Source organism: Takifugu flavidus, chromosome 13 (genome assembly GCF_003711565.1).
Source record: "Takifugu flavidus isolate HTHZ2018 chromosome 13, ASM371156v2, whole genome shotgun sequence".
NCBI lineage: Eukaryota > Metazoa > Chordata > Actinopteri > Tetraodontiformes > Tetraodontidae > Takifugu > Takifugu flavidus.
In genome coordinates this window covers 11,302,165-11,316,530 of record NC_079532.1, presented here as the reverse complement: position 1 = coordinate 11,316,530, position 14,366 = coordinate 11,302,165, and the positions used below count along the sequence as shown (strand labels likewise).

The following is a 14,366-nucleotide window of genomic DNA, read 5'->3' as shown; positions in this document are numbered from 1 at the left end:
CTGAGTTGACTGAGCATTGTGATATTACCATTCAATCTAGAAATTTTATCATTCATATCTCTGATCAGTCTTGACATGGGGCAATTTTCTGTCAAGTAAATCAGATTCTCGGGGTAAATGACGAAAATACAGGAAACTGTCAATCAGAAAACGTGTGCACGTTTGTAGTTTTGATGGCGTGGCCTGCAGGCTGACCATATCTATGAGGACGTTTTCAGTTTGTCTAAAACAATCATCCAGAGCACTTTATGTGTCATATGACAACCACATGATCGCTTACACGTTCAGTCTTTCCACCAAACAGTGCACTTTACCATAACTATGGCAGATTCAGCAAGATCTATCAAAATACATCACAATTCCTAATGAGAGAACAACACAGCTGGCATGTTTTCTTTGTACAAAACTTGTTGTACACTTCAGCTTATCAGTTATTACTCCCTGATGCAACTATTAGACCTATTTATGAGATAAGAAATTCACAATTGTAAATGTGTTACATGATTTAGTGTACTATATTAAAATTTGGATTTTAAAGTTCTATTGAAAGTCATAAAGTTATGAAACAAGGTGATTTTCATATCACTGGACACTTGATGTATTTCAATAGTAGTCCAGGGCTAAATGTCATCATTTAATAATTTACTCTGACATGTCCTTAATTACTACTACTATTTAAAGGTTAATATTTGGACTTTTTGTTTAATTACAGCCTCAGACTAAATGCAATATTGACTATTTATTAGGTATTGTTAATGCTGTTGTTGGGGGGTGTAATTAAACATGCATTGGCTCTGACGCCACACTCAATCTGAAAGCAAAAAACAAGTAAAGTTTTAAAAAAGATAGGAAGTACAAGATTTTCTTATGTTAAGAACATGATGATGTTGCTTAGTCATTTAGCAGCGCTTTACCGACTATAATGACTCAGCAGTTACACACGAACGCAACAACAAAGAAGCGTGACGAGCGCAAAAAGGGGACAGTGATGAATGAACAAGTTCATACGTGTGAGACGGTGGTTTTTAAGATAGGAATTACTTATTAGGTTCGGTACTTTAACTAAAATATGCAATGACATATCAGCCATTTAATGCCTGAACATCTATTTTTCTACCAGACTCGTTTTTTAGACTATAATCGCTTTAAAACGGGACGTGGGTTTACCTGTCATTTATTTTAGAGACTAGTCAAGTAGGAGTTATCTTACTGATCTAATCGTAGACGATGTAAATGTAGTTATATGCCAACTAAAGATGTTTTACTATTGTATCTAATTGTGACGCACAGAAAGTGGCGGTATTTCCCGCAGCGCACGGCACGTAAATGCAGCGCGTTCCAATTGGTTCGTGTGGAAGGGCCGCGTGCAGAGCAGCTCGGAGGCGTGTGTACCGTGTGCAAACAAGACCGAAACACGTTATTTACGTGTATATTGAGGAGAGAAATAGAAAATTATATGTCTGTTTAGCACGAATATCATTTTTAATTAAATATTATCCACTTTCATTTCATTTTTTCCACTTTCCATTTGGTATCAAAGTAGCCTCTAGAAAAAACAGGGTTATAGACGTTGTAATATAAAGACACCGAAGTTTGTTAATTTAATCACGTTTCCACTTTCAGTTAGTCCCGGTTTGCACCCACCTGGAGGACAAACGGGGTTATGATTGCATAACTGGCAGATAAAGCATTCTCATTTTATTATGGCATGTATTTCCGTGCCCCGGTTATTGTGCGGTCGCCCATGATCGTGTGCACACACAATCATTCACTACAGCGTGAGCGTGATCATGCGCGTTTTGCACCCGGTCCTGGTTCTCCTGAACGCTATAAAAGATCCGCCTCCTCCATTCAAAACAGCACAAACACATCCGAGAGGATAGACGCCGACAGCTTCTGACGAAGAACCTGCAGATACTTACAGAACAGCAATGGACCCTTGTGACTGCTCAAAGAGTAGGTTTATTTCATTGTATTTATACATTTAATTATTTGGAGCTAGTTTGGCACGAATAAACATTGAACTGATGCGATTTTGGTTTCTAGCTGGAAGCTGCAACTGCGGAGGATCCTGCGCTTGCAAAAACTGTTCCTGCACCACCTGCAAGAAGAGTAAGTCCATATATTAATTAGTCAAATTATTGTGATTTGTGATCGTCTTTGGATTGAGGTCTAAAGATCTTGACGGAATAATCCCCGCATGGCCATGTGACCTTGAAGACCTCTTCAAAATAAGTGTTGTGTTTGCTGACTGGTTTATCTCCTCATAATAGGCTGCTGCTCATGCTGCCCATCTGGCTGCAGCAAGTGCGCCTCTGGCTGCGTGTGCAAGGGGAAGACATGTGACACCAGCTGCTGCCAGTGAGGAGTCTGCAGCATCAATCATGCACTGACCTTGTGATGTGTCCTCTCATTTTCAAATGTTTGTAAAAATCTAATTTTACTGTTGAAATAAACACCTTTCCACTTGAATACTTGGTTTGTTGTGACTTCTGGGTTTTGAAGTTGGACAGATTTTTAATACCGCAGAATTACCATATTAGAATTGCATATTAGAAATAACTAAAAAATTATTTATGCATATGTGACTTGAGTCCAATGGGATGAGCAGTGAAGAAGACAAACATAGTTGCAGTTTTAGCTAAATAGCATATGATGCTGTTCATGTATCTTCCACATTACACACATTTCAGTATTGGTTCTTGCTGAACAAGCTGCAAGACTATTGAGTAGCTGTGTGACTTGGTGAAAAACAGGAGAATTGTGTAAACATTTAAAATATTACAATTTATAAGTCAATCACAACATTATATTAAGACAGTGCATAAAGCAAATGTGTCTGAGAAACAAACACTCCTTCCTGTAGTCTGCAAAAATCACTTTGTTTCTATCAATTCCCTTCTTTGGGTGGTTTCTTTTTTTTCTTCAAAAAATCTATCGCTCTCCCCCCCATGTTCTGACCATCAGCTACAAAAGTATCAAGATGTTACAATGTGCAAGCGCTGCTTTTCAAAGAAGGTACCGCAGTAATTCTGAACATCCGAAATTGACATGCAATTGTGGTAACCCTAATAATATAACAGTAGGAAGAAGAACACACGATTTATCAACACAATGCTCAGATTTCAACACAGTCGGCATTATTGTGTGTTTTCTCTGAGCTGTATTTGAAACGTATTGAATGTAAAACTAAAACCAAATACTATGTGGGCGTGTTGTTTTACATACAAATACGAAAACAAGGCGTTGAGATTTTATAATGATAGCAATGCATGAATATTCTAACTGAAAACTGTTTTATCAAAACGCATAACAAAATAGAAGTTTAGTTGTTGTGTACATGTGTTTTTCCTGCTCAAGGTCTATGACAGAGCAGTCTTTCAGTTTCCAGAGCTTGGTGTGTTTTCATGCAGACTCTGCAGGGCGAGGTCTGTCCACTTCATCTCCTGCTCTTTTACAGACTCTGTGGATCCTCCATTATCTTGCTCAGCCTCAGGTAGTTCATTCTGTTTGAAAAAAAATTATAAACTTTAGAAAAAGAATAACTGTGGATCAAAACATTCAGTAACAGTTTTTATTTGGGTTCAGATATTTACGGTTTTAATGACATATCAATTACCCTGCCTAAAGTAGAATAATTAAAGTGACTCCTTTATAATATAACATTAAATGATTATGTTTAAAATAAAACCAAGTCTTTTCCTGTAAGATATTTATATGCTGCGTCTGAACCATAGGACGATGTGGAAAAAATCTGATGGAGCTGCGTTGTTTTTCTTAGAATCTTACCCATTTTCCTTTTAGCTCGCAACATATTTACATACAATATAGTAAATAAACGTATGCACTTTAACTTTATTCAGTCTGCAGATTTACCAGAGGAATGGTAACGTCTTCATAGGGAAGTCTGTCCTCCCTCCAGGCATCATCGGTGAGGTCCAAGACTCTGCCGTCTCGCTGGATTTCACTGTCCATCTTTGGAGCAACACTAACTCACGCACTTAAGCGTGCTGACATGTGCTCTTCACGTCCAGATTGTGAAAAGCGATAAATGAGGTAGGAAAACAGTTTTGTTTTGATGTCGGTTCGTATTTCCGTGCTGCAGGCGCGGAAATTGTACGTCAGGGCGCTTGGTTATGACGTAACAATTTAGACGCGGCTGAAAGATGCGTTCACAATCCGCGGAAAATACATACACAAATTTTAGTTCTAATAATAACTTTCAAAACGATTGGAGTTACACAGAAATGGAAGATAAAAACCCGTATATACATAGTTTGAAAAAAAGACAACATAAATATCGCTGTGAATGCATATATCCCGTATGTACTAATCGCCGTCTAAAAGAAATTCTGCTTGTTCTGTGTTTATACACGTTGCCACTGAGCGAATGGCATGACGGTTTCTATGGTTACCTCTTTCAAACAGGACGTCCGACATACCAAAAGAAAGGGAAGATAACAGCAGGCACCCTTCCAAATTTGCAGTGGTTTTCTTTGCACAAATCGATTCTAGCTTTTTGAAAATATTTTTGTTTTTAATGATCCTATCTGGACAATTGAAGGTATGGGGCGAAGTAATGTTTCTCATGTTGATAGCTTACCTTGACCATGTTACACATTCAGTTCAAGAACAAAGAAGAATCCGTTATATACTTCGTTTGTGTTGTAATATAGAGAAAAACATTTGTACTCTTCAAAACATTGCCATTTCATATGTTAATGTGCAATGGTGGTTAAAGCACTGAAACCTGATTCAGTCAATGTCTTCAAAAATCAGAAACTATTGGACAACCTTATTTATATATTTTAACAGGCCACCCAAGAACACATGGAAAGTAATGTGGAATCTTGCTACAACCCTGGAAACCCTGTTTTCTCCTGCATGTTGCCTCGACCAGAGCAGGGAACAAAGCCTCAGAATCTGTTCTACAGGACCACCAATGGTGATTATGGTCTGCTGCCTCCGGTCCCGGAAACCACACCACTCGTGTATCACCCCAGGTCGTTCAAATTCTCTCGTCACATGTTAATGTATGGAATGCATCGTGACAATACCCTAAATACGGCTATATCACGGAGCAGGGTGTGTGACTACCCCAATCTACAACACAGCCTTTAATCCACGTAAGTGTGATGCTTCATTCGCACTAATTCTGTTACATTGAACTGCGGTCTTACGTGTATGCAATGTATAGATACATGAAATAATTGGGGAAAGGTCTTTGTAGTAAGTAAAGAACATGATTAAAACAAAACTCTGGTGACAAAGAACAACACTGGATCTTATTTTATTTTGTCATGTTGTTATACTTGATAATTATGGAGTTGTGTCCGTATGTGTGTGACTGTTAGGTCAAGATGTCTAACTTGAGAAATCCAGCTGGTCCTGTTCATGAAGACACTGACGGATGACAGATCTGGATGTAGGAACAAGATCCATCTGCACCCAGACCAAGTTTATCCCATCACAACGGCACCGTTTTTTGTCATTTTGTTTGCATGTTGGTGAAAACTAGTGTGAAATTTCACTCAGAAGTAATCCTGTTTCCACACTTCCCTGATTTAGCGTCGTTGTTGGAGCTACTTGTCTGAATTGTCCTTATAAATATGCACGTTGAAACCCAACCTTCATTTCCTACTGCTCTATTCCATAGAGGAAGAATTGCCTTCAGGATGGGACAAAGCTGTTGAAGTATGTTGCTAAAAACAATAAATAGTTTGAACACTTGGCTCTTTCCTGTCGTTATAAAAGTAAAAAAAGATGATGAAGCAAAAGTCAAGCAGGAATAACATGTGGAGGTACATGTTAATCATTTTAGTTTATGTCTTTTATTTACCCAGTTTATTCCATCAAAACTGCATCGTGTTTCACACTTACATAGAAAATACAGAAAATGCAATAACAGGATTAAAGATGATGAATGAAGATTGGATTTCGGATTACTACGTTAAACTTTTCGTAAATCACACACAGCTTGGTGCTTTCTGGGAATACATTATTCCTGAAGATAAAAAAAGATTGGATTTAGAAATATGAATTCGGGACGTTATTTCGGGTCCAGTGACTCGTGTGGTTTATGCTGCGTTCACGTGCAGTGGGAATGTTTCCAATCAAGGCCGACAATCACCGGTGGATTGGTGGCGTCCTGGGTTCCTCTTAGTCTTGACAATAAACAATTCCAAACTTAACCAGTTCCCGATGGCACCGTGGCCTCAGTTTGGCCCCATTTTTAACCACCGTTTGTGCATTCTAATATGAGTTAGTTTTTTCCCCCGTCCATTCCTATTTTTACCTATAATTATCCCAACGCTTTTCATTCTATATAAAATGGAAGGGAGGATTAAAACGTAATGATAAAATAATATTTTTCTGGTTCCCCCGTTGTGTCACCATTGTACCCAGCAGACATCAGCCCCTGCGTGTGCGTGTCAGCCGCGCCTCCGGAGGGGAGCCTCAGCTGATGACCGACCAGGCTACCAAATGCTACGGAACTTAGCAAACATCTAGCGGTTAGCCTCGTTTATATGTACGGGGAATTAGCAGTAAGTCATATGTAAGTGCCGTTTTCTTTATCTTCGGCAAATATGTGTTGGGAAAGATACGTGGGGCGTGTAAATATACGCCGACTCTCGGCCCCACAGACTGTTAATTGTTTTCAAAACCGTATCTAGTTTAATTTTAGAATCAGAGCCAGCTAACCGGGTTAACGGTTAGCTGGTTAGCAACAACACGATGTTTGTAGTAGCTGCTTGTTTTGGTCATTATTTTGGCCTGGCTTATCTGTGTTTCAACCATGCCGTGTCTTATGTAATAGCATGCAAGTAAGCGCTGAGCTTAAAATATAACCAATAGCTAAAATGTCAAGTAACATTGCTGGACCTGTTAGAATAATGGCTCGGTGGGTGGCTAAGCTCCAGCTGCTTCACTCAGGACAATAGTACTAAAACCCAAATCAAGTATTCCATCGCTACTTTGTCTCGAGTGAACATTGATTGCTTATTAAATGAATTTTCCTCTATATCTTGTGCCTACATAATACGCGGGGAGGCAATTATTTCTAGGGTGTGTCTTTTTAACTGAGTTTTGTTCTTGTTAAAAAGATGCTGCTGATTACAATCCAATAGGGCGAGTTCCATCTTTCCTTTCACGTTATTCTTGTGTTGTTCCTGCAGCTTTGTGAGCTTTGGATGAGTGCTGGACCGGGTCCTGGGGGCTTACAATGATGGTTAGACCTTGTTGCATCACCTGATTCCTCCGGTCTCTATCATCAGCCATACTGTATTACTCACAGACCAGTCCCACATCTCTGCATGGCAACAGCATGATCATTGTGGCTGAACCCACTCAGCCGGCCGGGATAAGAATCCCTAAAAACCAAGCTATCCAAATGATATGATAGTAACTGCTTGGATCACTTTCTGTGCCTGCAGGGGCCTTGCAAAGGTTCTACTCTACCTTTCCTTTTCAAATTCAGTTCCTACAGCCTGGGAGACCTTTGCTTCTGTGGTCTCCAGTACAGGAACCATGGGTAACAGCTGTGTATGTCGTGAGGATAGTGACTTGGAGGATCATCAACATGGATCATCAAGGGCAACTCGAGGGCAGGCTAGACGGCTCGACCATGGTTCAGGAGTAGTTGTGGATGCCGGAGAGGCTAGGAGTAGTCGCCCGAGGGACCCGGTCAGACCGCCGCGCAGAGGACGGGGTCCTCATGAGCCGAGAAGGAAGAAGCAGAACGTGGATAGCTTGGTGCTGGACACACTGGCTGTCATCAGGACACTTGTAGACAAGTAAGTGCACCTATTTCCTGTAAAGCTTTCGTGTTGATGTGTTGCGTCATTTGCTGACATCATGCCGACATCAGGTGAAATAAAGGAAACGTTCCGGCCCTTCTGAGTCCTGATATTTAATGCAGATTTTGAGCCCCCGAAGTCTTGATAAATGACTAATTCTGCAACAGGTAATGTAAGATTTATTTATTTATTTTTTAAAAACCGGGATTCTACACGTCAGTCGCATCTTGGATGCTTAATTTCAAGTCGCGGGTTCAACCAAGGTTGTGCTCAAACGGTGTTTGTTCAGTTTTACTTGAAAACGAGAGTGAAATGAGCTGCAACGCGACTCGCTTGGAACAGTATCTGAGTGTAAAACAAGACTGGATCAGGCAAAAATGCACATCCCAGTAAACAGTTTGCATGAATCGTTCCTTGGGACGGCACTGCTGTGTTATAATTAAAGCAAAAAGACTTTTCTGGTTCAGTTTAATGTCGTGCTCTAAACACACGAGTGTGATTAGTGCACGCTAAGTCCTTCACCGTGACCAAATCTCCACCCTCGTGTTTTTCAGTGACCAGGAACCTCCGTACTCCATGATCACTCTCCACGAGATGGCAGAGACGGGTAAGGAACACGGACCCGTGAGGGTTCGTCTCTGTCGTTGGGTGAAATCCCTGGTTTATGTCTGTGTCCGTGCGTTTGGACGAGGGAACCGTCAGATAACGAAGCCAAACCTGATTTTCCTCAGACGACGGCTGGTTGGAGGTCGTGCAGTCTCTCATCCGAGTGATCCCGCTGGATGATCCGCTGGGCCCCGCGGTGATCACCCTGCTCTTGGACGAGTGTCCCCTGCCCACCAAGGTCAGAGGCTCCCGCTGCACCTGTGCATTAACGCCCCATTTGGGTTTCTGATGAAATGAACCGTCCTTTGAATCTAACACAAGCAAAGGCGTGTAAGTATTGACCTGAGCGACGGGACCACAGAGGTGATCTCCAAAACAGAAACCAAACAAAGACGTTTGCCAGTAACACATTTTAATGTGAGGTCACAGCATAAGAAAACAGGAAGGAGCTGAGGAGGAAGCTAATCTCAGTTATTTGCAGTATTATTGTAGGTTATGGAGGGTTTATCCAGTAGAGAAGCCCAGAGTGGTGGACGGCAGCGCTCCCAGGAGGGAGCATGGTCCGACAAACAGGAACCGTTCTACCGCTAACCTTTGTTCTGTGGCGCCTGCTCGCTCCGTGCACAGACAGCCAGCGGGTCTGAGGGTTCTGGCACTGCGGCTGTGCACTTGGACGATAGATCAAATGGATTCTAGTGAATCATTGATGCCGCGTGTCCTTGATAACAAAGTAGATTAGAGTCAGCTGATCTTGGTTAGCGTTATTGGTCGGTGCAGTGACTCAGCTCAACCTGCTCCTGCAGGCGAATCGCAAATCTGTGTGCGGGTCACCTTGATTTTACTGCGTTTGGGTCCTGTTGTGTCGTTCCCCATCTGGATCTGAGGACATTGTGGCAGCAAATGGGCCTGTTATTGTTGTTCGAGTTCCTCTTTTGGCTTGTTTTGATCTGACTGTGACCTCACGTGACTTTGGTGAGATTAACTGACGCTTTCTCTCCAGGACGCTCTCCAGAAACTGTCTGACATGTTGAGTCTGAGTTCAGCTGCAGCGCGACAAGACGCCCTGAATCCTGCAAAACACAGGAACACCACGGCTGTCCTCGGATGCCTCGCCGAAAAACTGGCCGGTACGCCACATTTGTAATCTACAAACCAGCAGCCTTGCTCTGGATTGCTGCCTTTAAACTGGGATTTCTGCATTCCAGTCTATTTATGGACCGTTCTTTGTATAATATGTGCCAAGGTCTAATTGCAGAGATTCATTCATGATATCCGTCAGCAGTCAAAAGTTTGGACACAGCCTCTAAGTCAGTGGTTTGTCTCTATTTTTTACCACTTTCTTCGTGGCGTGGAGATCAGGGGAACCTTCCTGGTGGTTCAGTATGTGTGTTTGGGGGTCTGTTGCTGCAGAAGGCCGTGGTTGACCTTTCTCACTTTTGGGTTTTTGCAGATGTTTCTCTTTACTTAGTTGGCTGATTCTTATTTTGGGTTCTACTAGCAGTGAAACGGGGCTGTTAACTGTGCACCACCAGACGGCGGATGGTCTTAAAGGCATTAGGAACGCTAAACATTCCACCGATTAACTGTTGACACACCTGTTGAAAAGCGCTCAAAGGGAGAATCTCATGAAGAATGTGCAAAGCTGTCATAAAAGTAGAATATTCAAACTTTCAAGTAGGTTTGGTTTGTTTGCTGTCCTCAGTATGACTCTAGAACATAAAACATGCACCGAGAAGGTATTTGTACTAGTTTAGCTCATGAAGAAACAGCACTTCCTTCCTATTTGATGCTGACAAAAGCACATTTTATCCCATTAATGTCCCATCTTTCATCAACTCATGTCTTTCCTCTGTTGTCAAAGGTCCAGCCAGTATCGGACTGCTGAGCCCAGGAACCCTTGATTACCTCCTGGAGAGTTTGGTCAGCACACACATGCACATTGGCTCTTTTAACAATCTTTTTCATATTAGTTCCAGCAGCTCACATGAAAATGATAAAACAAGGATGGGGCGGGGGGGGAGTCTAATCATTGCCAATCCATCACATTGTGACTCTCCATGCAGAGCTCTGAGGCCCATCCTACTGTTATGCTGTTTGCACTCATTGCTTTGGAGAAGTTCTCCCAAACAAGTAAGTTTCTTTTAGCTGCTGCTGCTGAAAATATATATAACTATATCTAACCTATCTGCACTATATAAATATCCCATAAATACGCACAGAACTGCGACACTCTTTGTGTACCGGTTCATAAACACTCGTGTACTGTTTCCTTGCACAGGCGAGAACAAGCTGACCGTGTCCGAGTCCTGCATTAGCAATCGTCTGGCCGTCTTGGAGTTGTGGGCGGAGCATAGCGACTACCTGAAGAGGCAGGTCGGGTTCTGTTCACAGTGGAGTCTCGACAATCTGTGTGAGTAAAGGCGCGAACGTGCACGCCCTCCATTCGCCGCGTGTCCCCTGGCTGAACGCTTTGCCCGTCTGTCCACGGCTCTAGTCTTAAAGGAGGGTCGGCAGTTCACGTACGAAAAGGTCAACCTCGCCAACATCAACGCCATGCTCAACAGCAACGACGTCAGCGAGTACCTTAAAATCTCCCCCACTGGGCTGGAGGTGAGGCCGAGCGCCACCCCGTTTGGAATTTTGGAATTTGCCGGCCTGTTTCTGAGGCGCTAACCTTTTGTCCCGCCGGCCTCCCCAGGCGCGATGCGACGCCTCCTCCTTTGAGAGCGTGCGCTGCACGTTCTGCGTCGACTCGGGGGTGTGGTACTACGAGGTGACCGTCATTACGTCGGGGGTGATGCAAATCGGATGGGCCACCAAGGACAGCAAGTTCCTCAACCACGTACGCGTCCCGTCTTCCCGCTGTCCGCCCGTTTCCCTCTGGCTGTTCCTGCATTCACACTCTGTTTGCTTCGTGTGCCGCAGGAGGGCTACGGGATCGGGGACGACGAGTACTCGTGCGCTTACGATGGCTGCAGGCAGCTCATCTGGTACAACGCTCGCAGCAAACCTCACGCTCATCCCTGCTGGAAGGAAGGTTTGTACTGGACGCAGATCCCTGCGCTTGCATGTTCAGACGTTCTCGATCAGCGGGTCGGAACCGTAGGTGAGAGGAAACACTCTGGTTCCTTCCTTGGTCCTCCGATGACACCGGTAACGAGCCTGGAATCCAAACATTTTGAGGCTGGTTGGGGTGTTCTGTGGTGCCACCTGTCGCTGGGGTAATTACAGGAGTAATTACAGGTCAGAACCGACCTCTGCTGTCTTTATGTCCTGTCCAGGGGACGCTATCGGCTTCCTCTTGGATCTCAGCAAGAAGCAGATGATCTTCTATCTGAACGGGCATCAGCTGCCACCGGAAAAACAGGTCTTCTCCTCGGCCACGTAAGTGCAGCCAAGCTTTGCTTCTCCCGGTGGCGCGTCCCTCGGTCCTTTCCCGCGTCTCTCGCGCCTCATTATTCCCTCCAACGGACCGTGTCTGCCTTCTCGTCGCCCCTCAGGTCGGGTTTCTTTGCAGCCGCCAGCTTTATGTCATACCAGCAATGTGAGTTCAACTTTGGGTCCAAGCCTTTCCGTCACCCACCTTCTGTCAAGTTCAGCACCTTCAACGACTTTGCTTCTCTACAACCCAGTGAAAAGATCATCCTGCCCAGGTGAGCAACCACCCCACAGGCGGGCCAGCCCATAATTCTGCTCGCTTCACACAGTCTCGGTCGTCCCTGTGGAGTAACTCCACTGCACTTCATCTGAGTGTGATGTTCGTGTAGCATTCGCACCTTCAGTGACGGCGTTTTACTTGTTTTTTACGTCCCAGACATCGCCGCCTGGCCTTATTGAAGCAGGTTAGCATCAGAGACAACTGCTGCACGCTGTGTTGCGACGTCATGGCGGACACTGAGCTGCGGCCGTGTGGACATGGGTACGTCTTTAACCTCAGCGAGTCTCTCGTATTAAGGCCGAATGTGGAGTCGGCGCGGAGCAAGAGACGCTTCAACAAGCTGCTTTAGCTCCTTCTGACGTTCTAACATTAGCACGTCCTCAGAACCTTGTTTTACTTGTGTGTCAGCGGTTTTGTAACGTTGTCCCTCATTCCTCCTCAGTGGTATGTGTATGGAGTGTGCCTTACAGTTGGAGACGTGCCCCCTGTGCCGGCAGGACATCCAAACCCGCGTCAGACTCATCGCACACGTCTCCTGACACACTCTTCGGGTGTCGGACAGTTCCGACGGACTCCCAAACCCTACAGACGGCTCCTCCTGCTCTAACCCCCCCTCGTGCTTCAGGGCTGTGAGGACGTGTTGCAAAGATGCCGGAGCTCTGGTCTGGACGCCTGGAAAGAGGAGGTGTGTGTAGAGATGGAGGATAGGAAGAGGAGATGAGAGGGGGAGGGAGGGGATCGTTATCTCCGTCTCCCTTTTTGTGTACTTCTGAAAACTGGCTGCAGAAGCTCGGCAAAGAACCTCCAACCTTCTATCAACAGCGTGCTCAGAGAAAAGTGGGAGGGCTGAGGGACAGGAAATGTCTCATCAGATTCCAGCCAAAATCATGTGCAGTCATTCCACAGTGTCCTTTCAATGGTGGGGAGATCTCTTCTATGTAATCCGGTCACCTTCACGCACACCTGCAGGTCCGACAGAGCTGGGCGGCAGGTAGAACACTATTAAACCCACGGTACCCGTCAGTCGTCATGTTTCCGCGTTGTATCGACGAGGCGTTCTCGAGGTAGCATTTCCTGTCACGAGGTCGTGCCAAGCTTAACGTTGCAGAATTACTCCTTGGCCCCCATTGGGTTTACAAAATTGACAAATCTTCAAAATCATTACGGGATGGCGAGAGACAATACTTGAATTTGCGTGAGATTGTTTGTCAGCACAGCTGATGTCGCTGCTTTTTCTATTCCCTCGTGCTCGGATGTTGCCGCTTTCTCAGCCGTGCGCGTCACCGTTCAAAACGCAGGGATTCGAATTTACAAATCTGTAAATCGTTCTTATCTCCGACTCGTGCTCTAGCTTAAAAAGCAAAACAACCTGTTGTGAATTTATGTGAGAGATTTGATTGGTGCTAATTAATTTGGCCGCTCCAGCCGGTCGCCCCTCGAGGGGGGCAGCAGAAATTAAGTCTTAATTTTTGTTTGCGAAGACAAACAAGTTTGACCAAGAGGACAATTGTAATCCAAAAGATTTAATGTGATGGTGTTTTGCTAGTGATGGCAGAATCCCAGTCAAGAGGTACCGCAGGTTTTATTCATACACTTGACATACAAAGCTTTTTATTTTTTGACATTGGATCATTTTTCCTCTCCGTGCTTTGTACAGCGCAGCATATCCCTGCTCTCATGTACCTGCTTTTGTCTTTTTCCCCCTATTTTTCTCTCCATTCTTTACTTGAAGTGTCCCCGATATGACTGACTGACATGTTGAAATATTCTATAAGCCTCATCTGGGTTCAGTTCACATTGCAATGCTGAAAAATTGGACAAATAACAGCAGTATACAAGCGAAACTCTACTGGAATGATTCCCAGAAGACACCAAAATATGCACCTGAGTACGATGAAGGTCCGCTTCGGCCTCTCTAATCCTGAACGCACCTTATCCATGCAGGTGACAGAAAGCGGATACAGATGGATGTGATGCTTCACATGGTAACGTGTACGTTTTGTGTTGTATTTAAGTAATCTGTAAAGGAATTTTACTCCAAAGTTCCCAAAGATGTGACTAATGATTTGAAGAAATGGTGTTTCCTCAATTGTGATATTTGTAATAAATGTATGTACAAGTGAATTAAGTTTCCTCTGTGTGTGATTGAGCTCGTTTAAATTATCTCAAGAGTTGATAGACGTCACTTGTAATTAATGTCCACATGCAATTAATAGAGCAAATCTTTTTTTTTCAATGTAAACCCCCAAAAGAGGATGAACAATTAGAACACTAATTATAATGAAAGACTGACATTTTGAAGGGGC

General features: G+C 44.0%; 2 protein-coding genes across 6 annotated transcripts; one reads left to right on the top strand and one right to left on the bottom strand.

Annotated features, from left to right (window-relative positions):
• Positions 1 to 12: 12 nt before the first annotated feature.
• Positions 13 to 4,141, bottom strand: anapc13 (anaphase promoting complex subunit 13). Of its 2 annotated transcripts, XR_008953345.1 has the most exons (3): positions 3,877 to 4,139; positions 1,645 to 3,506; positions 13 to 811 (listed from the first exon to the last, which is right to left on the bottom strand). XR_008953345.1 is itself a non-coding variant. In XM_057052466.1 (2 exons), exons 1-2 carry the CDS (start codon positions 3,973 to 3,975, stop codon positions 3,381 to 3,383), a joined length of 225 nt encoding a protein of 74 aa, XP_056908446.1. In that variant the 5' UTR covers positions 3,976 to 4,141; the 3' UTR covers positions 2,773 to 3,380. The 2 variants fall into 2 exon arrangements, 1 of the variants encoding a protein (XP_056908446.1); XM_057052466.1 differs by lacking the exon at positions 13 to 811 and having other exon boundaries at positions 2,773 to 3,506; positions 3,877 to 4,141.
• A 2,260-nt stretch (positions 4,142 to 6,401) lies between these two features.
• rspry1 (ring finger and SPRY domain containing 1) lies at positions 6,402 to 14,184 on the top strand. Of its 4 annotated transcripts, XM_057052345.1 has the most exons (16): positions 6,402 to 6,556; positions 7,176 to 7,228; positions 7,518 to 7,793; positions 8,351 to 8,403; positions 8,528 to 8,640; positions 9,403 to 9,529; positions 10,264 to 10,322; positions 10,466 to 10,532; positions 10,681 to 10,812; positions 10,897 to 11,012; positions 11,101 to 11,244; positions 11,328 to 11,439; positions 11,684 to 11,786; positions 11,903 to 12,055; positions 12,217 to 12,321; positions 12,503 to 14,184. In XM_057052345.1, exons 3-16 carry the CDS (start codon positions 7,528 to 7,530, stop codon positions 12,597 to 12,599), a joined length of 1,647 nt encoding a protein of 548 aa, XP_056908325.1. In that variant the 5' UTR covers positions 6,402 to 6,556; positions 7,176 to 7,228; positions 7,518 to 7,527; the 3' UTR covers positions 12,600 to 14,184. The 4 variants fall into 4 exon arrangements, with proteins under 4 accessions (XP_056908325.1, XP_056908321.1, XP_056908324.1 ...); XM_057052341.1 differs by having other exon boundaries at positions 7,176 to 7,793; XM_057052344.1 differs by lacking the exon at positions 7,176 to 7,228 and having other exon boundaries at positions 6,413 to 6,556.
• The last annotated feature ends 182 nt before the right edge of the window (positions 14,185 to 14,366 follow it).

Bases quoted from the DNA above. Each gene is read 5' to 3' on its own strand.
- anapc13 (XM_057052466.1), bottom strand. From the start codon at position 3,975: ATGGACAGTGAAATCCAGCGAGACGGCAGAGTCTTGGACCTCACCGAT. The intron at 3,507-3,876 runs GTAAATCTGCAG...TTTTTCAAACAG, and splicing joins AAGACGTTACCATTCCTCTG to AATGAACTACCTGAGGCTGA.
- rspry1 (XM_057052341.1), top strand. From the start codon at position 7,396: ATGATAGTAACTGCTTGGATCACTTTCTGTGCCTGCAGGGGCCTTGCA. The intron at 8,404-8,527 runs GTAAGGAACACG...GATTTTCCTCAG, and splicing joins CCACGAGATGGCAGAGACGG to ACGACGGCTGGTTGGAGGTC. The intron at 11,013-11,100 runs GTGAGGCCGAGC...CGGCCTCCCCAG, and splicing joins TCTCCCCCACTGGGCTGGAG to GCGCGATGCGACGCCTCCTC.